Genomic DNA, 24,280 nt, shown 5'->3' on the forward strand with positions numbered 1-24,280 from the left:
TGGATTATAACTTTAACAAGGCATATGTCAGCAGTTGAGGTGCAGAACAATTTTAGGAGGGGTGTGCAGAGAAATCTTCAATACCTTAGTGAGGAATAACTAATCTTTGTGTCCTACCTAGTAAGGTATGTGTGAGTCCACAGCATCAGACTTTTAAAGACTGAGGGACACAAAGGCATAAGGGTGATGGGTTGGAGGAATTTACATATCAATAGCAAGTGGGGATTGACTTGAGACTACGGGAGTTCCCAAGCCTTTGCCTGGAAGTACCTTTTTTTTTTTTTATAAAGTAGACTTGCAGATCTAATCAATTATCTTCCTACTAATACTGAAAATCCGTGTAAGGTCATGTTTCCTAAAAGAAATACAGAATTGTGTCAGTGAACACAAAAAATATATAGTGGGCAATGACAGTGATAAATTAAAATTTAGTGGAGTAACCAAGCTCTGTTGCCAATGGTTTATGGCTTCTTGTTCTTGCCGTGGGACACTTCCTGTATGAAGTGGAGTTTGTACCTTTGCCCTGTTGCTTTAAGGAGCTTTGCTTGGTCAGAGGCAGTGCCAGGAGATGGTTCATGTTTTTACTCCCTGTGTTTCATCACTGGGCTTTTACAGGGGATTCCTTGATATTTTGAGATGGGTTAACGTGCCTGAAAACCTGGTGAAATGTTCACGTAAATTCTCTGTGAGGTTTCTTGTAGAGAATTTCTGCTGCTAAAAGCTGGACCTGACAAGGCTGATTCTGATGCAGGGAGCCAGGAGACACCCAGAAAACAGCGAAGGCAGACTCCTCCGTAACCCTGGCCAAATCATTTGGAGAAATTAGTGTTCTGCCTTTTCCTTTATAGATACAATTTAGCATGACAAAAGAAAGGGAAACAGAAATCTGTGTGAGTCAGATGAAGGGAGAGAAGCAGAATTGACTTCCCATTTCTTTCAGGAGCCAAGTGAAGCTGGAAGTGACTGCAAACTTGTTTGTGTTTCTCAGCCACCTCCAGGGGCTGTGGGGGAGTGTGTTGTGATTGGCACTAAATGGGAGGCTTGCGCTTGCAAGCTCCACTCAGGATTTGAACATTCTGCTCCTGAGGCCGACCCTGTGGTACACAGCCTCTGCAGCCCAGCAGGGCAGCTTCAGTCTCCTCCTTGGCTGTTAGCCTGCTGTCATTTCCGGAATGTAGTAGGTTATAGAACAGGGGTAATATGTCAGCAGGCTTTGCCAGTGGCTAGTTACTAATAGCTGGTTCTGTTGCAGGTTTGTCTTCATCATGGGAACTTCAGTTTTCCTGTCAATGACTTCTATGCTGCATCGGGGATGCTCAAAATTCAGATTACTGGGCAAGATTACATGGAGGAGTTTCCTGTTGATCATGATAGGAATTGTCATTGTGAACCCTAATTATTGCCTTGGTCCATGTGAGTATTTTTATCTAAGTCGTTAGTATGTATTCAGGAAAGATGAAAATAGCTGGCATAGTTAGGAGATGTTTCGATTTGGGCGGTAATTATTATTGCATAGATTTGAGTGGCATTGTTGTTATTGCTATCTTGAAATTAGGGTTCCTGCTGTACATATTGGGGGGAGGGTCCCACCTAATTCCTGGCTTCAGGCAGGCCCTATCCTGGCTATAAATGGGGATTTGAGGGAGCGAACCATGAATTAAAGTTAGATCTCACTCTGTCATTCTACCTTTCAAGTAAATAAAAATGAACTTTAAAAAACAAACAAACAAACAAAAACACCCCCACTAGATCTGACGGAGGTCCAAAACGTGAGCTGTTGCTCCTGCTCGGGTTATCGGAGGGATTGTGACCGGGTTGGACTTGTGATGAAGTCAGCATGCCTGGAGGACTGGGAGAGCTGATGAGTGGCCAGTTCCTACCTGGAGCCCTTGCCTTATCCCCACTCTGCGGTAGGACAGTGTTAGCCATGTCTCCCAGCAGGCCAGCTTCCCATCTTGAGTTCCAGGCCTATCCCTCACCTTTTTACTCCATGGGCTGCCTTATTTCTGGCTCTTGGGTTTGACCTATGTCTCCTGATCATAGGGGTGTCTATTCCCATAAGCTTAAAAAAAAAAAAAGACTTAGTTTGAAGCTCGCGTGGTAGCCTAGTGGCTAAATTCTCACCTTGAATCTGTCGGGATCCATATGGGTGCCGGTTCATATCCCAGCTGCTTCACTTCCCATTCCGCTCCCCGCTTGTGGCCTGGGAAAGCAGCAGAGGATGGCCCAAAGCCTTGGGACCCTGCACCCATTTAGGACACCTGGAAGAAGCTCCTGGCTTCGGATTAACTCAGTTCTTGCCGCTGCGGCCGCTGGGGGAGTGAACCAGCAGATGGAAGATCTTTCTGTCTCTCATTCTCTCTGTAAATCTACCTTTTCAATCGAAATTTTTAAAAATCTTAAAAAAAAAAAAAAAACGCCTCAGTTAGATGTAGTCTAGGGGGTTCTCAAAAATTTATAAAAATACGTATAATGCAAAACTGTGCCTGCTGTCAAAATATTTCATGCCATCATAAATGTATGTTGTAAGTCCATTTCTCCATGAGCTTTTAAAGGTATCTTCATGTGGGTAAGTCTGCTCCCTCTGTCTGCACACTGACATGGCTGCTTCGGTACCTAACGTGTGTCTTGTGCAGTGTCCTGGGACGAGTTGCGAATTCCTGGCGTCCTGCAACGCTTGGGAGTGACTTACTTTGTGGTGGCCGTGCTGGAACTCCTCTTTGCTAAGCCTGTGCCTGAAGCCTGGGTCTTGGTGAGATGCTCTGTTTTTAAAAATGGGGGCCTGGGGAGGGGATGAAAATCACGTTAGTTTTTAAAACAGTTTCTACTTCCGAGGACAATAACGTGCTGTTAGTCAAATGTTTACTTTTTACTCCTTTCATTCTGTTATTAATCCTGTGTCAATTTTTATTAAGATGTGGTTATTTTACTTGAAGGAGTTACAGAGAGACAGAGTTAGAAAGACAGAGAGCTTCCATCCACCGGTTCCCTCCGCAGATTGCTGCAATGGGCAGAGCTGGGCTGCTTAGAAGCTGGGAGCCGGGAACTTGCTCTGATCGTCCATATGGGTTCAGGCACCCAAGCACTTGGGACATCTCCTACTGCTTTCTCTGGCTATTAGCAGGGAGCTGGACTGGAAGTGGAGTGGACAGAAGAATGTGGATCTGCACTCAAATGATGCTGTGTCACAGGCTGTGGTGGTACCCCTCTGCCACAATGCCAGCCCCAAATTACCTTTAAATTCCATTTTCTGTGAACTTTTTTCAAGCATCTTTGTGTATCGTATACCATTAAACTGGCACTGAAAATTTCTAAATTTAGGGATTGGTGTGGTGGCTTAGTAGACTAATATTAGATACTCTCCCTGCAATGCTGTCTGTGCTCCCGCTCATGTCCTGGCTGCTCCACTTCTCTCTGTCCTTGTTTGTGTGTTTGTTTGTGTTTTTTAACAGATTTATTATTTTTAATTGCAAAGTCAGATATACAGAGAGCTGGAGAGACAGAGAGGAAGATCTTCCGTCCGATGATTCACTCTCCAAGTGAGCGCAACAGCCGGTGCTGTGCCGATCTGGAGCCAGGAGCCAGGAACCTCCTCCAGGTCTCCCACACCTGGAGGGTGCAGGGTCCCAAGGCTTTGGGCCGTCCTCGACTGCTTTCCCAGGCCACAAGCAGGGAGCTGGATGGGAAGTGGAGCAGCTGGGATTAGAACTGGTGCCCATATGGGATCCCGGCATGTTCGAGGCAAGGACTTCAGCCACTAGGCCACTGTGCTGGGCCCTCCTTGTTTGGTTTTTAAAATTATTTTCATGATACAGTTTCATAGGCTCCCGGATTTCCCCTTCCACCCTCCCAGTCCCTCCCCATCTCTCTTCTACTCTCCACTGCTGTTTTTCCCTGAATTGTAACGCTGGTATAGTCCTTCAGCAACAGTTACAAGTCCATCATTCTGCTAGTTTAGTGTAATATGACAGTCTAGGTATAGACAATGGTATAAAGTCCAGCATCCTATTGTCAAGATGTAGATAACAGTTTCACTGGGAGTCCATGTTTTATTCGGGTGTAGAGATGCATACTGCACTTCTTGGTATGCTAGTCTTCCTTATACAGTTCCTCTAGATGAAGGTTTATCTGTGTATCTGTTCATCTTATATTTTGTGTGAAGGATTGCCTTGTGTCGGTGAGAACGTATGATATTTGCCCTTTTGGGATTGACTTATTTCACTGAGCTTAGTAATCTCTAGTTGGAACCCAGTTTGTTACAAATGGTAGAATTTCATTCTTTTAACGACTGAGTATTCCAGAGTAGATATCTTTATCCACTCAGTTTTTGGCAGGCATCTGGGTTGTTTCCGTGTCTTCACTATTATAGATTGTGTTGCTGTAGATATAGGATTACAAGTCACTTTCTTATATGTAGATATTACTTCCTTTGGATATATTCCCAGAAGTGGGATAGCTGGATCACACAGTAGGTCAGTTTTCAGTTGTCTTAGCACTATCCGTGCTGACTTCCACAGTGGCTGTACTAGCCTAAACTTCCACCAACGAACCACCCACATCCATGCCAACAGGCGTTGTTAAGAGTTCTGAATGAAGGCCAATCTCACTGGAGTTAGATGGAATCTTAATGTAGTTTTTGTCCATGTTTCCCTGATAGCTAGGGAACCTGAACATTTTTTCCATATGTTTATTAGCCATTTGATTTTGATCTTTTGAAAACTATCTGCTCATTTTCTTCACCCATTGCTTCACAGGGTTGTTTGTTTTGCTGTCATTGAGTTCCTGAACCTCTTTGTAAATCCCGGATGTTAGTGCCCTGTCAGTTGTGTGGTGTGCAAAGGTCTTCTCCCCTCCTGCTGCTTGCAGTGCTTCCTCACTTTGCTGATCATTCCCTTTGCTGTACAGAAGCTCCCTTGTTTGATGTAGTCATTTGTCTATTTTGACTTTGGTTGCTTGTGCTTTTGGTAACTTTTCTAAGAAGTCTTCCCTAACACCTATTTCTTGGAGAGTACTTCCTATGTTTTCCTTTCATAGTTTAATGGTTTCTGGGTGCAGATTTTGGTCCTTGATCCATTTAGAGTTGATTTTTGAATAAGGTGACAGTGGAGGTCTTGCTTCATATTTCTGCAGGTTGCTATCCAGTTGTCCCAACAGCATTTTTTGAACAGACCAGGCTTTTTTCCTGAAATATTCTCAGGGTTTTTTTGGTTGTTGTTGAAGATGAATTGGCTGTACATATGTGGACTCCCTTCTGGAGTTTCTGTTCTGTTCTGTTGATCTTTGTTTCTGTACCAGTACCAGCCTGTTTTGATGGTCACTATTCTGTAGTATTTTTTTGCGGTCTTAGAATTTTGATTGCTCCTGCTTGACTTTTATCCTTCAGGGTAGCTTTTATTATTCTTAATCTCTTGTGCTTTCAGATGAAATTTTATATCATCTTTTCTGTTTCTGAGAAAAATGTTGTTGTGTTTTTGGTTGGGACCACATTTAATCTATATATTACATTTGGTAATATGGACATTTTGATGATGTTGATCCTGGTGACCGAGGAACATGGTAAATTTAATTTCCTTTACTTCTTTAAAAATTTTTTTTTTGTGATTTTCATCATAGAGGTCTTTCTCGTCTTTGGTTATGCTTATTCCAAGGTATTAAAGGTTCTCTGCTATTTTAAACGGTGTTGGAGTTAGAAGTTCTTTCTCAGCCATGCAGTTAGTTATCTGTGTATACTAAGGTCATTGATTTATGTTCATGAATTTTGTAGCCTTACTACCCTGCCAAAGTCTCTTACGAGTTACAGTAGTCTCTTGAGTAAGTCTTTTGGGTCTCCTATATACAGAAGCATGATGTTTGCGAACATGGATAATTTGAATTCCTCATTTCTGATTTGAGTTCCTTTAAATTCTTTTTCTTGCCTAAAAGCTCTAGCAAGGACTTTTGTTTTATTTTTTTAAAAAAAAGATTTATTTATTTATTTTTATTACAAAGTCAGATATACAGAGAGGAGGAGAGATAGAGAGGAAGATCTTCCGTCCGATGATTCACTCCCCAAGTGAGTGCAACGGCGGGTGCTGTGCCGATCTGGAGCCAGGAGCCAGGAACTTCTTCAGGGTCTCCCACATGGGTACAGGATCCCAAAGCACTGGGCCGTCCTCGACTGCTTTCCCAGGCCACAAGCAGGGATCTGGATGGGAAGTGGAGCAGCCGGGATAGAACCGGCATCCATATGGGATCCTGGCAGATTCAAGGTGAGGACTTTAGCTGCTAGACCACTGTGCTGGGCCCTAGCAAGGACTTATATATATATATATATATATGTATAGATAGATAGATATACAGATATAATCTGTATATATAGATATACAGATATACAGATTGAAAAGTCAGATACACAGAGAGGAAGAGAGACAGAAAGGAAGATCTTCCGTGTTATAATTCACTTCGCAGATGGCCGCAATGGCTGGAGCTAAGCCCATCAGAAGCCGGGAGTCTCAGGAGCTTCTTCCAGGTCTCCCACAGGGTGCAGGGTCCTAAGGCTTTGGGCTGTCCTCAACTGTTTTCCCAGGCCACCAGCAGGTATGGGATCCCTGCGTGTGCAAGGCGAGGACTTTAGTCACTAGGCTACCGTGTTGGACCCCCTCATGTCTTTTGTTTCCGAATTCTTTCTCAGTATTAGTGAAGTTCTCAACTATTATTTCTTTGACTACATCTTTTAATGCAGCTTCTCTTTCTGTGCTCTCAGGCACTTCCATAACTCATTTGGGTTTAAATGGTGTCCCTTAAGTCTTGGATGCTTTCCTGAGATTGTTTTTTTTTCTGCCTCACTCATTCTGTTATTGAGGCTTTCCACTGAATTTTTAATTCGCTATATTATGTTCTTTATTTATAATAATTCAGCTTGATTTTGTTTCAGTGTTGCTATTTCCTGTGTACCATATTCCTTAACTTCATAGCAATTTTTAAAAAATTCTGTGTCCGCACTTCCATGATGTTTTCGTTAGTTAATTCTGAGATAGAGGTATCATTTCCTCCTTTGCGGCGGAGGTCTCGTTCACCTTACTGTACCTTTATCTCTTCTGTTGCCCTTGATCATTGCGATTCTGATTAGCGAGTTCTTCTCCTTGGTGCTTATTTTAAGCTGTGTTGTGCACAGGTCTACAGGTTGGCTTTACTGATCCTGTTTAGTGTCTGGTTCTTTGCTGTCACTCACACCACTCCGTCCACGCCCGGGCTCCCGTGCTAGGCCTCCACCATGGTCTCCACAGCCCTGGTTCCTGTGATCCCGTGCTATGGCCACACCGTTGTCTGTTCAACCCTTTTTGTGTTCTCAGTTCTAGCAGTACCTGGGATGAGGTAGACAAGAGCTGGGATTTTAACCTAGATCACAGGGTTGTCAGTGGTGCCCATTATACAGATTTCCCCCCCTCTTCTTGCTGGAACCTGCTGGCAGTTATGTCTGGGGGTCACTCGGAACTGTTTTGGATGGAACCTATAGGATGCCAAGTTGGTATTGTTTTCCTGGTGGGACCATGTGATGTGTTGAGTTGGAAGTGATTTCTCCTCTAGCTTAGCACATGCTCAGCTTACCATTCTCCCTCCCTTCAGAGCCTTTGCCAAAGTTACAAAATGACAGCTGCTGAGGTGCTGGTCGGGGTCTGGGTCATGAAATTCACCGTGTCCCTACACCTGACTGCTTGGGCTCTGCCACTCTGCTTCTGTTCCTGTCAGATTAAAGAAATCAGCAGAACTCACAGTTCTGTGGCTGGGTTCACCTTCTGAGTTCTAGGTGATCTCCCCTTCGCACTTGTCCACTGGTGGAACTCCAGTTGCTACTAGGGTATCTGTTTACCACCACTCTGCTGTCTCTGCTGCTTCCCCATGTTCGTGGGTCTCCCAGTGTTCTTATTTTGTTGGCCTGTCCTCTCCTGTTTCCCAGAATTGTGCCCTCTCTGCTTCCCTCAGCTAATCCCTCTCCATTTTGAAAACATGTTCTCATCCTATTCCTCTGCCTTCAGACTCCCCCTGCTCCACTTCCAATCCACCTCCCAGCTTATGCCCTGGGAAAGTTCCTGATGATGACTCAGGTTTTTGGGCTCCTATACCCATGTGGGAGACCCAGAGGGAGATCCTGGCTCTGGCTTTGGATCGGCTCAGCTTTGGCTGTTGTGGCCATTTGGGGAGTGAACCAGTGGATAGATGATCTCTCTGTTTTTCCTTCTCTCTCAGTAAATCTGCCCATCAGATTACAAAAAAAAAAAATCTTTAAAAAAATTCTAAATTTGTTCAATTTGAAAGGTATATATGGGAGGTAGGCAGATCAGGAGACTGTTTTATTCACTGGTTCTCTTCCCTAATGCCCATAAGAGCCAGGGCTAGGCCATGCAAAGCCAAGAGCTCAGAACTCAGCCCAGGTCCCCTCCAGGTGGGTAGCAAGAACTCAAGTAGTTGAGTTATCATCTGTTTAAAATGTACAGTTCAGGGCCAATGGGATAACCTAATGGCTATTAAAGACCTCATCTTGCAGGTGCAGGGATATAGGCGCTGGTTTGTATCCCAGCCACTCTACTCCCCCTCCAGCTCCCTGCTTGTGGCCTGGGAAAGCAGTTGAGGTTGGCCCAAAACTTTGGGACCCTGCACCTGTGTGGAATACCCAGAGGAGGCTCGTGGCTCCTGGCTTTGGATTGGCTCAGCTCTGTCCATTGCAGACACTTGGGGAGTGAAGCAGTGGACAGATCTTTCTCTCTGTCTCTCCTCCTCTCTGTATATCTGTCTTTCCAATAAAAATAAATCTTTAAAAATATATACTGTTCAGTGATATTTTGTGTATCCACTACACAATTCTGATACATTTTCTTTATTCCACCAAGTAGCTACAGCCAGTTCCTGTCTGAGAGCTCCTGTAGTGCTAACTCCTACTCTTGTGTTGATATTATTTTTTAAATCTATAGATTGCCTATTTTGAGCATCTCTGTAAATGAAATAACTTAAAATGTATTTTTTGGTGTCTGGTATTTTATGCTGGGCAGATTTGTTGAGGTTTCATGTCACATACCTGGTCCCTTTCTGCTGCTGAGTAAAATCCCATAAATAAGATGCACCATGTTTTGCTTACCCGTTCCTTAGCTGATGACCATTTGACTGGTTTTCTGCCTTTTTACCACTGTGAGTAATGATTCTGAGTATGTTTGTGTATAGATTTGTGTGTGAGCACATTTTCAGTTCCTAATGAATATTCTGCTCTCAGATTTCAGACAACAAAGTACATATTACATACATGTCTGTATTAGTGCCACACAGGGCGAATCACCTTTTGGCTGCATTTTTCTCTTCCTTAGCCCCTTCGTGATGGTGTTCTTTCCTGTCCCTCCCTCAGGAAAGAAGCTGCATTTGTCTTGGAGATGTCACTTCCAGCTGGCCCCAGTGGCTCGTCATTCTACTTCTGGAAAGCATTTGGGTGGGCTTGTCCTTCTGGTTACCTGTTCCTGGGTGCCCCACGTAAGTGAACCCTCACAGGTCATCCCTTTTTCAATGTCATTTTCTCTGATGGAGGAGTTATGTATTGTCTCAGGGTCGATTTGGGTAGCAGTTGCCTAAACCAAACGCACAGGGCAGAGATGAGAGTGCCTGGGGCCAGTGGGATGCACACGTTTAAAGCTCTTGAACTGGACTCTGTTATCCTTTATGAGGTGTTAACTGTTTATATTCGTCTTCTACTCTTTTAGTGGCTATCTCGGCCCTGGTGGCATTGGAGACTGGGGAAGGTATCCGAATTGTACTGGAGGAGCTGCAGGCTACATCGACCACCTGCTCCTGGGGAGTGAGCACCTTTATCAGCACCCTTCTTCTACCGTGAGTGACAGTGGCTCTGCTTGGACCTAGATGCTTAGGATCTTGGTGAAGGGAAGTGGAGAGACCTGGCCACCTCTAACCTGTGGCCGCTTAGAAAGATGTGATAGGAACTACTGTTTAATCTGAAAAGCTGGCTGACTTTATACTTTGATGTTCACTGTGTGGCAGTGGGTGTGCATTAATCTGGGCTGTAAAGCGATATGCTCTGTGATGTAAGTAGCACGTAGGTCTCTGGATGTCTCATGTTTGGCTTTTCTGGCTGCTGGTTCTGCCGAAAAAGAAAGTTGATTAGGGATCCTTGCTGGACTGTACCTATGGGGGATGAAGTAAACAGGACTGGTAAACAGGACTGGGCAGGGGAGGAGGTAATGGCAGGTGGCTGCCCAGAGGCCTCATTGGCCTCTCAGTGAGTTAGGGTGACACCTCAACCATTTGGTATTGGGGCTAGGGGGGTGACAAACCTTTTCCTGGTTGGACAGGCACTGCCTATAGTAAAGGGGGACTACTGGAGAGGCAGCTTTGCTAAATCCAGGAGAGTTCAGAAAGGTAAGCTGGCTGAGAGCTGTTGTCTGAATACTTGTTGCGTTGCGGAGAATGAACTCTTTAGTCCTACTCTATGCATTTCCAAACCTCCATGACCTCTACATCATGGATGCATTTATTTAAAATGTTTGTATTTTTTTTCAAAGATTTATTTACTTATTTGAAAGTCAGAGATACAAAGAGTCAAAGAAAGAGGGAGGCATGGGGCCAGGAGTGGGTGAGATAAAGAGAGAAAGAAAGAAAAAAAATGAGTGAGAGACAGGGAGATGTTTGATTGCTTGATTTGATTCTCAGCTGGTTGGAGCTGAGTGAATCCAAAGCCAGGAACTTCTTCTGTGTTTCTTGTGTGTTGGCCAAGCAGTTGGGGCCAAGCAGTTGGGGCATTCTTCACTGGTTTCCCAGGTCATGAGCAGGGAGATGGATTGGAAGTGGAGCAGCTGGTACTCAAATGGCACCCTCGTGGGGTATTGGTGCTGCAAGTGGCAGGTGGGCGGGGGGCTTTACCTGCTGTACTATAACATCAACTTCTTCAAGATTTATTTTATGTATTTGAAAGACAGAATAAAAGGCAAGAGAGAGAGAGAGAGAGAGAAAGAGAAGAGATCTTTCATTTGCTGGTTTACTTCCCAAATGGCTGCAATTCCTGGAGTTGGGACGGGACGAAATCAAGCACCCAGAGCTCCATCCAGGTCTCCCATGTTGGTGGTATGGGCTCAAGTACTTGGGCCATCTTCTTCTGTGTTCATAGGCACATTAGCAGGGAGCTGCACAGGAAGTAGAGCAGCTGGGCCTTGATCTAGCACTGTAGGATGGGGTGCCAGGCTTGTAAGTGGTGGCTTAACCTGTTGAGATACACCACTTGCCATTATATATTTATAATTGAAATTACAAATACAAATGTGTGTGTTCTTATTTATTCAAAGGCAGGGAGAAAGAGAGAGGCAGAAAGATCAGAGATCTCCTATCTCCTAGTTTATTCTCCAGAAACTGTCAATGCTTGCAACAGTCAGGCCTGAGTTAGAAGTTGGAAACACAATCTGAGTCTTAACATTTGGGTGGCAGACACCCAACTACTTGAACCACCTTCCCTCTGAGGATTCTCATTAACATGGAACTGGAATCAGAAGTGGAGCTAGAACTTTAAATCAGGCATTCCCATATGGGTTCTGCATGTTTAATCAGCATCTTAACCACTAGGCCAATACCCACCCAATGAATGTGTATTTTTGGGTTGTTTGCCTTAAAAGAAGGCAGGAAGCTGTTGACACACAATAAAGTTGGCCTAAAAGCAGCGCTGAAAATGCTGAGGGTATTGTGGTATTGGTCGCTGATGCATAGCCTGAGAGGTCTGTTGGAAGCTGAAATGTTCACCTTTATCTTCCTATAATCCCAGTGAACGGGTAGTACGGCTGCTCATAAAGGGCAGACACGTTGGGTCCTAGAATGCCTGACAGTTTGCATCTGGTCTGAGGTTGCTGGTATGTATCTCTGTGACTGGTGGCTGAATGCTGTCTTCTTTTTCCATTTCCCTAAGGTGCTGTATCACACCAAGGTGGCCTATGACCCAGAAGGTATCCTAGGGACCATCAATTCCATTGTGATGGCATTTTTAGGAGTTCAGGTAATGTTTGTTTCATTACGATGTTTATGATTATTGATGCATCACAAGTTCAAAAACTGTTTCATTAAAATCACGGGAAGCATGTCCCCTTTTGTGTGATATGAATGTGATATATTCATGTCAGTGAATTGTGTGAAACCGCAAGTTGCTAAAATGCAGGACATTGAGATAATAGGTGTCATTCTTAGATCACCTTCACACACTACAGTGTTTTTATTTATCTGGCTTATGTTAGTAGCAGTGTTTCTGGATAGAAGGTGACCCTGGCGGAGTGTGCAGAGTGTTTGAGTATTGGTCACATTGGGAGGCCATCATGCCACCTAGTCACATGTGTGTGCTGTTAACATATTGAGGCTTGGTCAGTTGGAAGGAGCAGAAAGGTGTTTCCCAATTCCAGAGTCTTGGAATGAAGGAACTGGCAGGTTTGTTGTCCAATGACAACCATTTCTCAGCTTCCAAGATGTACTTTGGCCTCTGGAAGGACACAGGTGTTCTTATATGGTGGAAGGCAGGAGAGCAGAGACACTGAGCTTGCCTCCACGATCCTAAGTAAAAGTCACACTGAACCCACCCTCATGACCTGATCATCTCCCAGAGGCTCCCAATCCCACCTCTTGGTGGCCTGGTTTCAAGATAGGAGGTAGCACAGGCATTCAAAGCTCTGTGCTTGATACAGCCTTAATGTGGATTTATTCTGTGCCAAAGTCAGTATGGGTTATCTCTGGTTTAACTCATGGTTTTGTTAAAATTCTGAACAGTCTAGAATTTTCTTCTGATAGTTTTTGTTGGTGAATGAAACTCTTCTTTGAGGGGAAGAAGTGGGAAGGCATAGAACTGTGATAATGGGAATATTCTATCTGTGCTTCCCACTAGAGCAGCCCCTCGCCAGGGTAGCTGTTGAGTATCTGACACAAGGAACCAATATTTTGTTTAAAATTAATTTAATTTTAAATCATTTTTTATTTTTAGTTTAAAAAATACACACTTGTTTGTTTGAGAGGTAAATAGAGAAAGAGATAGAAAGTTTCTCTCTGTGGTTTATTCTGCAAGTGCTCACAATGGCTAAGACTGGGCTGGGCCAATCTGGGAGCTTTGCACTCAGTGCAGGCCTTTAGCCAGAGTCAAGAGCCAGAGCTGGGTGCCAGAAATACAGGCTCTCTGATGTGCCTCTCAATTGGCATCAAGTGCCAGCTCCTGACTTTAAAGTTACTTAGTTTTAAATGTTTTTGGTGTCAGTTGAATTCAGTAAATTGGTTTTTAAAAAAATATTTATTGATCTATTTTACAGACAGAGCAATAATATTTTATGCACACGCATGTGTGCACACACACACACACACTCAGAAATACATCCATTCACTGGTTCACCCCTATAACGGTTGGGGTTGGGCTAGGTCTGAGCCATGAGTAAGGAATTTTGTCTGTATCTCTCATGTGGCTGTTGGGGACCTAAGCACTTGGGCCACCTTCTGCTGCCTTCTTGGGTGCATTAGCAAGGAGCTGAATCAGCAGAACAGCCAGGACTCAGACTTGTTCTTTCTTGTGGGATTTCAAAGAGCTAATTACAAGAGGTAGCTTAACCCACTATAGCACAAGCTTGGGCCCTGATTTTAAATTCAAATTCAGGTGTAGTGAGTGGTTGCTATATTGGATAGTGCATGTCTAAGTCACATGTATTCTGGTGATGAACTGATTTTTTTTTACTTAGAAATGTTGTCTTTATCTTTACAGTACTTTATACAAGAAAACTTCAGCAAGTTCATGGAAAATGCAAATAAAAACCAAATTTAGTGCAGAAGTAATTTTGAAATCTACAGATTTTTTTTTCATAATATCCATTTTTTTTCCCCCCACAGGATGAGAAAATGTTCTTGCACTAAAGCCAATACTTCTAGTTTCATTTTCCCACAGTTTGCAGTCATCTCACCTTGCACTTTCTCACACAGTCATTTCCCCACTGTGGATGCCCTCTGGGTCAGTCTGTCCAATGCAGAGTGAGTGGAGAAGCCCCACTGCCTGGGGAGGAACCCCACTCTGCCACTTGTAACTGGGGACCTTTGGATCTGTTACTTGACCCCTGTCTGCTGCAGTAGCACCTACTTCCCTGTAAGAGGTTATGACGATTAAATAGGTGAATTCGTATAAAGTTCTGAGAACTGGCACATAGACAACACTAGTACTTTTTAGAAACTATTATTATAAATCATTAGTCACTTTCTAATCTTGAGCCGTTCAAAAATTCACTCCTTTTGGAAGGGTGTCATGCAGTGTCTACATTTTGCTGCTTAAAAATGTTTCCCAGCTCTAGTTCCACTCCATCCCTGTCCCTCATCCATGCTGCCTGATAGGCCATTGAGGAGGCCAGCCTTAGCTGGTCCCTGGCCACTTTGAGGGGAGACATGTGGGAGAAGCCCTCCTCCCAGGTACCTGTCACCTGTGCTGTTTGACTCTTGTTGTGAGCCTTCTGCGCATGCTGCTCCATTGTGCTCAGACTGCTGTTCCTGCAGGGCCACGTCCTGTTTGTGGCCTCAGCCCAGCGGCACCTCCCATCTGATGTCTCTCTGTTCCCATGTTCGTTTTCCAGGCTTTACTAAGCAAGAGCAAGGGTAGTGTTGCATTCCATCTGGTAGTCCCAGGAGTTAGCGGCTTACCTAGCAAATGGATGTTCACTGAGTAACAAAGGCAAAGGATGAATATGAGATAAGACTGTCTTAGTTTCTTGGGTGCTAAGTTACAGTTGGGTGGGAGTAAGAAGCTCAGATGGCTTATTGCATTGTGTAATGATTGTAGGTATGGAAAATGTATAGTATGTTTCTCTAGAGAAAAACTGGAAGAATGATCTTGAGTGTTTCCACCATAAAGAACTGGTAAATTCTTTCCCTGACTTGACAATAGTGTGTACAGGTGGGACCCCATCAATATGATTTTGGTATGTCAGTTGAAATTAAAACTCTCTACAGATCTTAAAAGCAGGGTTTTATTGAAGGCAATTCTTGGTCATGTTGCTCTTTCTTTTCCAGGCAGGGAAGATTCTGTTGTATTACAAGGGTAAGACCAAAGATATCCTGATTAGATTCACTGCTTGGTGTTGTATTCTAGTAAGTAACTGACATTCCTCATTGAAACTTCTTTTCTTCACACATGTACACCTATGCACTCATTATAAAAACTTTTCATTTATGTTGGGGCTGTTGTGGTACATCAGCCTACAACATTGGCATACTATATGAGTATGTGTTCAAGTTCTGCCAGATCCACTTCCAACCCAACTGTTTGGGAAATGAGCAGAAGCTGACCTAAGTGCTGACCTGCTGCCCACATGGAAGGTCCTAGTGGAATTCCGGGTTCCCATCTTTTGGCATTACCCAGCCGTGGCTGTGGTGGGCATTTGAGAATTGAGCCAGCAGATAGAAGATCTCTCTTTGTGTCTGTCCCTCTGTGTGTCTATAACTTTACCTTTTAAACAAATAGGTAGATTAAAAAATGTTTCAAACTACCTATTTGAAAGGCACAGAGAGACATACAGACAGGCAGTCAGAGATGTCTGATTCTCTAATTTATTCCCCAAATGCCCACAATAGCTGGAACTGGGCCCTACTATAGCCAGGAGCTAGGAACTCAATCCAGGCTTCCCATGTGAATGGCAGAGATCCAACTACTTGCTGCTGTCTCCCAGGCTTTTAAAATGTATTTAGTTTTACATGCTACCTATGCAACTTGAGTTATTTTAAAAAGACTTCATTTATCTGAAAGGCTTAGTAACACACACATGTACACACACACATCTTCCCTTTGTTAGTTCATTTTTCAGATGACCACAATGAGTGGAGCTGGGCTAAGCCATGGATAGGAGCCTTGCATTCCATTTAGGTCTCCCATATATGTGGGCAGAGGATTTGGCCATTTTCTGCTTCATTCCCAGATGTATTAGCAGGGAGCTGCTACATAATTGGAGGTAGAGCACCCAGGACACAAACTGCTGTTCTTCTGTGGAACATTGGTGTTACAAAGGACAAGTCAACTTGTTACAACACAGTGCTGGTCCTCAGATTTATTTTTCTTAGGATATATGCCTTTGTAGGTAGAAAAATATTTGCCATCAAACAGCCAAGAATGCTTGAAGAATGGCATGAGGTCTAAACATTGTGTAAGGAATCTTATTAGGACAACCAGACTAATAGTCTCAGGTTTGGAAACTTCAGCTTTCAGATTTGTATTGAGAAAGTAAGTGAACGACTGAATGGGTATTCATTTTACCCCTGACCTTGTAGTTATGTTTGCTGCTAAGGTTCACTCTAATTTATTGTTTAGTTTATCTTCAATGCAGAGGAATACCAAAAAGATACATTTTAGAGAGCAGTTTCAGTTATCTCTTTAAAAAACAGTTTCCAGTTACAGGAGTAAAGTTGAAGCTCATTTTTCAGTTGTTTTTGTTTGTTTAGATTCATTTATTTAATTGAAAGTCAATGTTACAAGCAGAGAGATACGCAAAAAGAGATTTTCTATCCAGTGATTCACTTCCTAGATGGGGATAATGGCTGGGATTTTGCTAGGCCAAATCCAGGAGCCAGGAACTTCTTACAGGTTTCTGCATGGGTGGCAGGGGCCCAAGTACTTGAGCTGCCTTCTGCTGCTTTTCCCAGGCCATTAGCTGGATGGAGCTGGGTTGGAAGTGGTGTGCCCAGGATGTGTATGATTGTCCATGTGGGATGGTGGCCTGGAGAGTGAATTCTGATTTTTTTCAGAGATTTTATTTGTTTGGGGCTTGATGCGATGGCTCAGTGTCTAAATCCTCATCTTGCATGTGTCAGGATCCCATGTGGGTATTGGCTCATTTCCTGGTTGTCCCACTTCTATTCAGCTCCCTATTGGTGGGCTGGGAGTTCAGTAGAAGATGATCCAAAGCCTTGGGACCCTGCACCCACATGGGAGATGCAGAGGAAGCTCCTGGCTCCTGGCTTTGGATTGGCTTAGTTCTGGCTATTGTGGCCACTTTTGGAATAAACCAACAGATGGAAGATCTTTTCTCTCTGTGTGTCCTTCTCTCTGTAAATCTGCCTTTCCAATAAAAATAATCTTTTCAAAAAAGGATTTTATTTATTTTAAATGCAGAGTTACAGAGAAAGTGAGGGAGAGACAGAAAGATGTCTAATTCACTCCCCAAATGGCCACAGCAGCTGGGACTGGATCAGGTTGAAGCCAGGAGCTTCTGGGTTTCCCATATAGGGGCAGGGGCCAAGCACCTGGGCTGTCTTCTGCTACTTTTCCCAGGCCATTAGCAGGAAGCTAGATTGGAAGTGGAGTCACCAGGACTGTAGTTGTACCCATTTGGGACACTGGTGTCACAGGAAGCAAGCTGCTTTACCCGTTACTATACAACGTCAGCCAACAGAGTTGTTTTTTGGGATAATAATATAAAACCTGAACATCATTCTCCTCTTATTATAGGGCCTTATTTCTGTTGCTTTGACAAAAAGTTCCGAGAACGAAGGCCTTATTCCAATAAACAAAAACCTCTGGTAAGTATAGAAAAGTGTCACTGAGGAGTGATGATGTCTCACTTTGGGGTTGGCTGCAGGACCTCATTCTTGCTCACTCCAGGTCAATTTCCTATGTCACTACCCTGAGCTCTTTTGCCTTCTTCATCCTGCTGGTCCTGTACCCAGTTGTGGACACAAGGGGACTGTGGACAGGAGCTCCTTTCTTCTATCCAGGTAAGTGGTCTCTAACCCAGGCAGTCACTGTTCAGGAGAATCAGCAGCATCCACATTGTCCCAGGTGTCCTGGGATGTCACTGGCTGTGAGGAGCCATCCACCCCGTTTTACCTGTTTAAAATGTCCGCCTTCTACATGTCTGGGTTTGATTCCCAGCTCTAGGTGCTGACCCCAGCTTCTTGCCAATGCAGATCTTGCGTGGCAGTAGTGATGGTTCTGAGGCATCATTTGCCTGCCACCTGTGTTGGAGACCTGGGTTGAATTCCTGGCTCCTGGCATCAGCCCTGGCCCAGCCCTGGCCCAGCCCTGACCCAGCCCTGGCTGTTGTCTGCATCGGTCTCTTGTGCCTGATTCTTTGCTTTTTGAATGAAGAGATAGCAAATGGATGACCAGGTGTGACTCAAAACACATCATCTTCCTTTGTCTCTGCTTTAGGAATGAATTCTATACTGGTGTATGTGGGACACAATGTGTTTGAGGACTACTTCCCCTTTCAGTGGAAGCTGGGGGATAGCCAGTCGCATAGAGAGCACCTAACACAGAACCTCACTGCCACCATCCTTTGGGTGCTCATCGCCTATGTTTTGTACAGAAAGAAGATTTTTTGGAAAATCTGATAGCCATCGTGGAAATTTGTCGCTGGAAACACATCTTGTGAGCCTGTGGGAAGTATTCAAACAGCTTTTGTGCAAGAAATCTTTTATTTAGAAATCAGTGGATGCGTTCTTTCCAGGTCATCAGGGGAAACGATGATAAACAAGGTCACTGCGATATGGCTCACCAGAACTCTGCTGGACTGTCTTGAGACCTCCTATTTGGAATGTAATTTGTCTCTTTTCCTTCATCTTCTGGATGTATTTGTGACTTTCTTCTTGTAGAGCTCATTGAGCTCTCCAAAAGGGAATCTCTATGGACAGTTTGCTTCTGTGAAGGATACAAACATCTAAGATCGGACTCTTAATGGATTTTTGTCTTTGTACACCTTTCCGTTCGTATACACATACCAGCTGGACACATTTGCAGCCTCGTGTGGCTGAGTACAAAGGAACTGAATGGCCCATACCATCATCTGGGTGAATATTTATATTAAATACAATTTTGTGTTTCCAGAAGGCCAAGTAGTATTTGTTTGAAAGTCTTTTTTTTTTTTTTTTAAGATTTATTTATTTATTGGAAAGTCAGCTATACGGAGAGAAGAGACAGAGAGGAAGATCTTCCGTCCAATGTTTCACTCCCCAAGTGAGCGCAACGGCTGGTACTGCGCCAGTCTGAAGCCAGGATCCAGGAACTTATTCCAGGCAGGTCTCCCACGCAGGTGCAGGTTCCCAAAGCTTTGGGCCGTCCTCGACTGCTTTCCCAGGCCACAGGCAGGGAGCTGGATGGGAAGTGGAGCTGCTGGGATTAGAACTGGCGCCCATATGGGATCCTGGGCGCGTTCAAGGTAAGGACTTCAGCCGCTAGGCCACCATGGCACCGGGCCCTGTTTGAAAGTCTTAAAAGGGTTTGCTGGGTCCCAAAGGTTTCTGTCAAGCAGCCATTTTCTCATTTCCCTACTTGAAAAAAACAGTTACAGTGTAGATGCATAACTGCCAACCAGCTCACTTACAGCTTCCTGCTCAGGTAACCGCCTTTGTACTTTCCTGTCATTTGTCTGCCTCTCTCTCTCTCTCTTCTTCCTTCCCTCTATCACCTGCCCTCCTGTCTGTCTGTGCCTGTCTGTGGCAGCCAGGGCTCAGGATTGTAGCTGCTGAAGAAAGGACATTGTCCTGCACTTGCCTGTGTGCCATCACTGCTGTGCCTGGTGTGTGTGGTGCTGGGCCAGTGCTGGACCTGTGTGGGCTTTGGTTTCCTCATCTGAAATTACTGGGAAGGTAAAGCTTTGAGCTACCTTCCATGGCTTTCATAGGGTAAGGCAGTTTTTCTGAATCTTCACAGAATTCTTATAGCAAACTCTTCAACAGAAAAAGAACACTTGAAAACAAAACAAAATAAAACCAACTCAGTCTTCAAAAATAGCCCTCTACAATGGAGCCCCTTCTCCTGCTGCAAGTCTCAAACAAGTTCTTAGGTTAGGAGCTGGCACAGTTGCTTGGTAGCTAAATCCTCATTTTGCAAGCACTTGGATCCTTTATAGGTATTGATTCATGCCCCGGCTGCTCCACTTTCCATCCAGCTCCCTGTTTGTGACCTGGGAAAGCAGTAGAGGATGGCCCAAAGTCTTGGGACCCTGCACCCGTAGAAGAAGCTTTTGGCTTTGGATTAGTTCAGCTCCAGCCATTGTAGCAATTTGGAAAGTGAACCAGCAGATGGAAGATTTTTCTCTCTGACTCCACTACTCTCTGTAATCTGCTTTGCCAATGAAAAATTAAAAAAAAAAAGCATTTGTTTTAAAGCTCTTAGGGTAGAGGAAGGTGGACATTGAGAAAACAGCACCTTGCATGAATTTGCCATCACACTCGGGAATTTGCTGTGAGAATGGGATTGGGGCTATCATAGCCAGAGCTGCAGAGAGGGGCATCCTGGGACCTCAGGATAGGAGCAGGGGAGATAGGGACAGGTGAATCCTGAGTTTCTCCTGCTCCATCTTAGGTTCTCTGGGACAGCTGGCACAGGTGGAGGTGAAGACAACTTCCTGGTGACCAACACCAACATAGTGGGGGGATCAGGACAGGATGAGGCTGAAGAGGACATCCTAGGGCCTGCAGGATTGAAGTGGGTCCATAGATTGCATCCAATAGAAGTAATTTGTCCCAGTCATTATGTGGTGAGTCAGAGTGTGAACCCCAGGAAGCCGGGGAAGGTGTATTGGGGAGGTCCTCTGTAAGTTTTAAGTCAAAAAAATGGGCTTTGCAACTTGTCAGCAAATCTATCTGCAGAGGAGGAAAAGGAAGCAGGGAAAAGGGCTTCAGAGACTTGGAACCCAGGTCTACAGGTGAAAGTGCTAGCGTTCCTAGGATCATGGCACACTGGGCACCATCCTGTCTGCTCTGCTTACGTGGGCACTGGGTAAGGGGTTGAGCACCCTGACTCTGGCCTTGCTGGGCCAGGAGTGTCTGACAACACTCCTGACGTCACCATTGCTGAGCACCCATTCCTGTTCCAGAGCAGTCAGAACACAGGCTTCTTAGGGACTGATGGGCTCAGTGTGAATTTTCTAGACAAGAGGTGTCCGGCACAGATGGGTGGATTTGATACAGGCAAATGGAAGCTACTTTCTTCCTGCCCTGCTGATGGCTCTGGAATATAGACATATATTGACCAATTCAGAATAGAAATGTGTTACAAGGAAGAAGACTTGCTCCCAAGTTAGGAAATAAAGCATTTTTGAGTCTTTGAAACAACACCCAATGTCCAGCACAATTACCAGAAATAAAGTATTTGACTTTTTTTGGATGCTGTGTGCTCCAGACAATTACAATGCATAGAAATTAGATCCACATGAGTGAATAAAAACAACCAAGAAAACCAGAGGAGGAGGGATCAAGATAACGAAGAGAATCCTTACTTTAGTCACATAAAAATATTGGAACAACAAAGGAAGGGAAATTTTTCAGTAAGTAATGAGAAAGGAAAACAGCCTAAAGACTTTGAAAGCCAATAACGAACACACCAGTGCCTTGATGCTGGTTCTGCAGTTTGGGGCACACCATCCCACTGGGATCAGTAAAGCAGAAAGCACCATACTTCCTCCATCCCCCAACAGACTGATGGCCCTATGGGAGAGTTCCACATTCTTCACTGACTTTAAACCCAGACTAGACAGCTTAGAAAGCTGACTGGGGGCCCAAGAAACTACTCAGTAGAAAACAACAACCATCAACACAGCAAACCACATGGTGCCAAACTGTGAGCTACTGTGGTAGAACCACTGCTAAACTGTTATGCGTTGAGAGACAGCGAGCAGTTCCCGTTGAAATCAGAAGCACCGAATCTGGACACAGAGTTCTTTGAAGCTGCACCCTGCAGCTGTGGGGATTTGAGGCATGAGTCTTGGAGCCTTGTTCACTTGCTCTGTGTGATCCATGGAAGTTTTCCTTGGCTTTTTGGGGCTCAACACCAGCAGGCAATTTATGAAGTATCTGATAATATCAGACCTGAAGAAGGTCCTTCTTCATCTCCCTGCACCCAGTACTGGGTGCTTGGAGCATGAACTCCACCATTTTGTTTGCATGCCTTCTGGGAACTGGGAGTAGTTCCCTGTGTGTCCTGCAGATGTGAGACAATTGTTGGGATTAACTCGCATTCACCTAAGCTACCTGGAGAACGCTATTTGCATTCCTGTACTTCAGGTGACTAGTCCACAGTTGCCAACACAAATGGCTTGCAGTTTGTGATGATCCCACTGCATCGTGCAGCAACAGCATTGTGAGACCTAGAGAAGAACATTTATGCACTCTACTGCTCCAGACCCCCAACTGCCAGCCTAGGGTTCTTGCCATAACCTATCTTCACTCTGAGAGAAGGAAAAAGATCCCCATTCACATCTTCCAATGCTCAGACTATGGCTTCCAGTGTTACAAGCCTGACTACCAGTCAAATCTCCCTAGAAGGCCCGGGACAGAATCGATCCTCATCCCACAAGATTAGAGCCCCAACCACGGGTGCCACCACCCCAGCATCACTCAGACTTTCCAAACAGGATAAAGGCATAGTCCCTTCAATGCCAACAATGAGGTTACAGCCAGCAGAAATCCTAGTATGACTGACACTCAATTCTTTGGGACTGAACATAGACACCAAAGGAAGCCTACATCTACTCAAAGTCAAACTTCTAAACACACAAATTGCTGCAAGCTAAACTACTGGGACAATCATAGGCATGGCTGGCTTTGGTTAAGCTAAAGAAATCACTAACCACTTGCACTTCTTGGCTCCCCAAGAGCCAAAGCAAAGCCACAATCCAAGCAAGATGCCTTAGATTCACAGACATCAACACAGGGATACAGGAAACATGAAAGAGCAATCAAGCATGGTGCCTCCAATAGGACACAATATTTTTTTTTTCAGGAAATGAATCCAATCTAAAGGAAATGCCTAAAAAACAATTCAAAGTAAGAGACTTAAGGAAACTTGATGAGTTGCAATAGAATCTAGTCAGTCTAAAGTGATGAAAACTGATATGAATGAATAATAAATGTAAATCATGAAAAAATCAGAAATTACAGAGCTGAAGATATTAATGAATAAAAGACACCAAAGGGGACCTGGTGCAGTGGCCTAGCGGCTGAAGTCCTTGCCTTGAACATGCTGGGGTCCAATATGGACACCTGTTCTGGTCCTGGCAGCTTCACTTCCTATCCAGATCCCTGCTTGTGGCCTGGGAAAGCAATCGAGGATGGCCCAAAGCTTTGGGACCCTGCACCCGTGTGGGATACCTGGAGGAGGGTCCTGGCTTCTGGGCTTGGATTGGCGCAGCACCGGCTATTGCGCTAGCCTGGGGAGTGAATCATCAGATGTCTCTCCTCTCTGTATATCTGACTTTGTAATAAAAAATAAACAAAAATAAATAACATCTTTTAAAAAAAATACACCAAAGGGCTTCAACAATACAACAGGACAAGTGGAAGAAAGGATTTCTGCTCTGGAGTACTGGACTTTTGAATAACTAAATCAGTCCTAAATAAACAAATAAATAAATCCTACATGATACATGGACAAGGCCAAATGAAAAAAAATATAGTGATAACAGAAGGAGAAAAAAAAGTAAAAGGTATTGAGAAACATTGCTAGACTGCCCAACAAGGACCCTCTGGCTGCTCAGTATGGAGTAACTCCAGCCCTTGTGCGAGTGGCCCAGAATTTCCCAGGTCACAGTTCTCCTCATGTAGCCTTTCCCTGTCAATTTAGCAGTGGTTGAACCATTCCTAATTGTAGGGCTTGGAAGTCACTCTCCACCAGCAGGAAGGGCAGAGGGGCCTCCAGGCTCTGCATACTGCCCTATTCTGGATTCCCCCTATTGAGTACCTCTTCCAAGGCTGCAACACTCGGAGACTGTTGCTTGCCTACGTTCCACACTGATGCCTATCGGACCTATTGTTCCTAGACCTGAGGTTACATCCTGTTGCCCATGACTTCACTGGGTGAAGGAAAAGAAAACCAAATTCCTGAGTCTTCTGCAAAATCTACACCGCCAGGAAGTCCTTGACCAGGTTCCTTGGCCTCTGATTGACCCACAAAGGGCTTGGCCGCATCCCAACCCCAGGGCAGATGGGGCACACAGAGGGAAATTTTTATGCACCAGGTGCTCCTTTAATTTTTGAAGTGTATGAACAATGTGGCTGAGGCTTTTCACAGCCCCAGCTTGGGGAAACCAGAGTCGGGGAATCCCGAAAGCCTAAGGTGGTGAGTCCACTGAACACATGGTGCTGGCAGCTCCTGAGTCCCAGGGACAGGAGAAGTTGTAGCATGGTCATCTGGAAGATGACCTGACAGAGTCAGAGGGGTGGCAGGGAAGGTGGGTGTAGGTAGCAGGCAGCAGGCCCTTGGAGTTGACTCAGACATATTGGTGACTCACCCAAATGACACCAGTGGAAGCTGGAGAGAGCATGGTCA

At 44.6% G+C, this 24,280-nt stretch overlaps 1 protein-coding gene across 6 annotated transcripts in view; it reads left to right on the top strand.

The window, feature by feature from the left end:
• HGSNAT (heparan-alpha-glucosaminide N-acetyltransferase) overlaps window positions 1-24,280 on the top strand; it is a 76,309-nt gene that overhangs the window by 20,990 nt on the left and 31,039 nt on the right. For 3 of the 6 annotated variants that reach the window (XM_040994197.1, XM_040994194.1, XM_040994199.1), the window contains 9 exons: window positions 1,253-1,413; window positions 2,637-2,752; window positions 9,374-9,495; window positions 9,723-9,849; window positions 11,927-12,013; window positions 15,034-15,111; window positions 17,462-17,532; window positions 17,615-17,727; window positions 18,164-18,834. In XM_040994197.1, coding sequence (XP_040850131.1) covers window positions 1,253-1,413; window positions 2,637-2,752; window positions 9,374-9,495; window positions 9,723-9,849; window positions 11,927-12,013; window positions 15,034-15,111; window positions 17,462-17,532; window positions 17,615-17,727; window positions 18,164-18,345 — 1,057 coding nt within the window. In that variant the 3' untranslated portion in view covers window positions 18,346-18,834. Of the gene's footprint in view, window positions 1-1,252; window positions 1,414-2,636; window positions 2,753-9,373; window positions 9,496-9,722; window positions 9,850-11,926; window positions 12,014-15,033; window positions 15,112-17,461; window positions 17,533-17,614; window positions 17,728-18,163; window positions 18,835-24,280 lie in introns of those variants that run through there. The other 3 variants (XM_040994198.1, XM_040994200.1, XR_005885284.1) reach the window with 3 other exon arrangements.

The sequence above is a fragment of the Ochotona curzoniae genome, unplaced genomic scaffold (assembly GCF_017591425.1).
Source record: "Ochotona curzoniae isolate NIBS_2020 unplaced genomic scaffold, NIBS_Ocur_1.0 contig_899, whole genome shotgun sequence".
NCBI lineage: Eukaryota > Metazoa > Chordata > Mammalia > Lagomorpha > Ochotonidae > Ochotona > Ochotona curzoniae.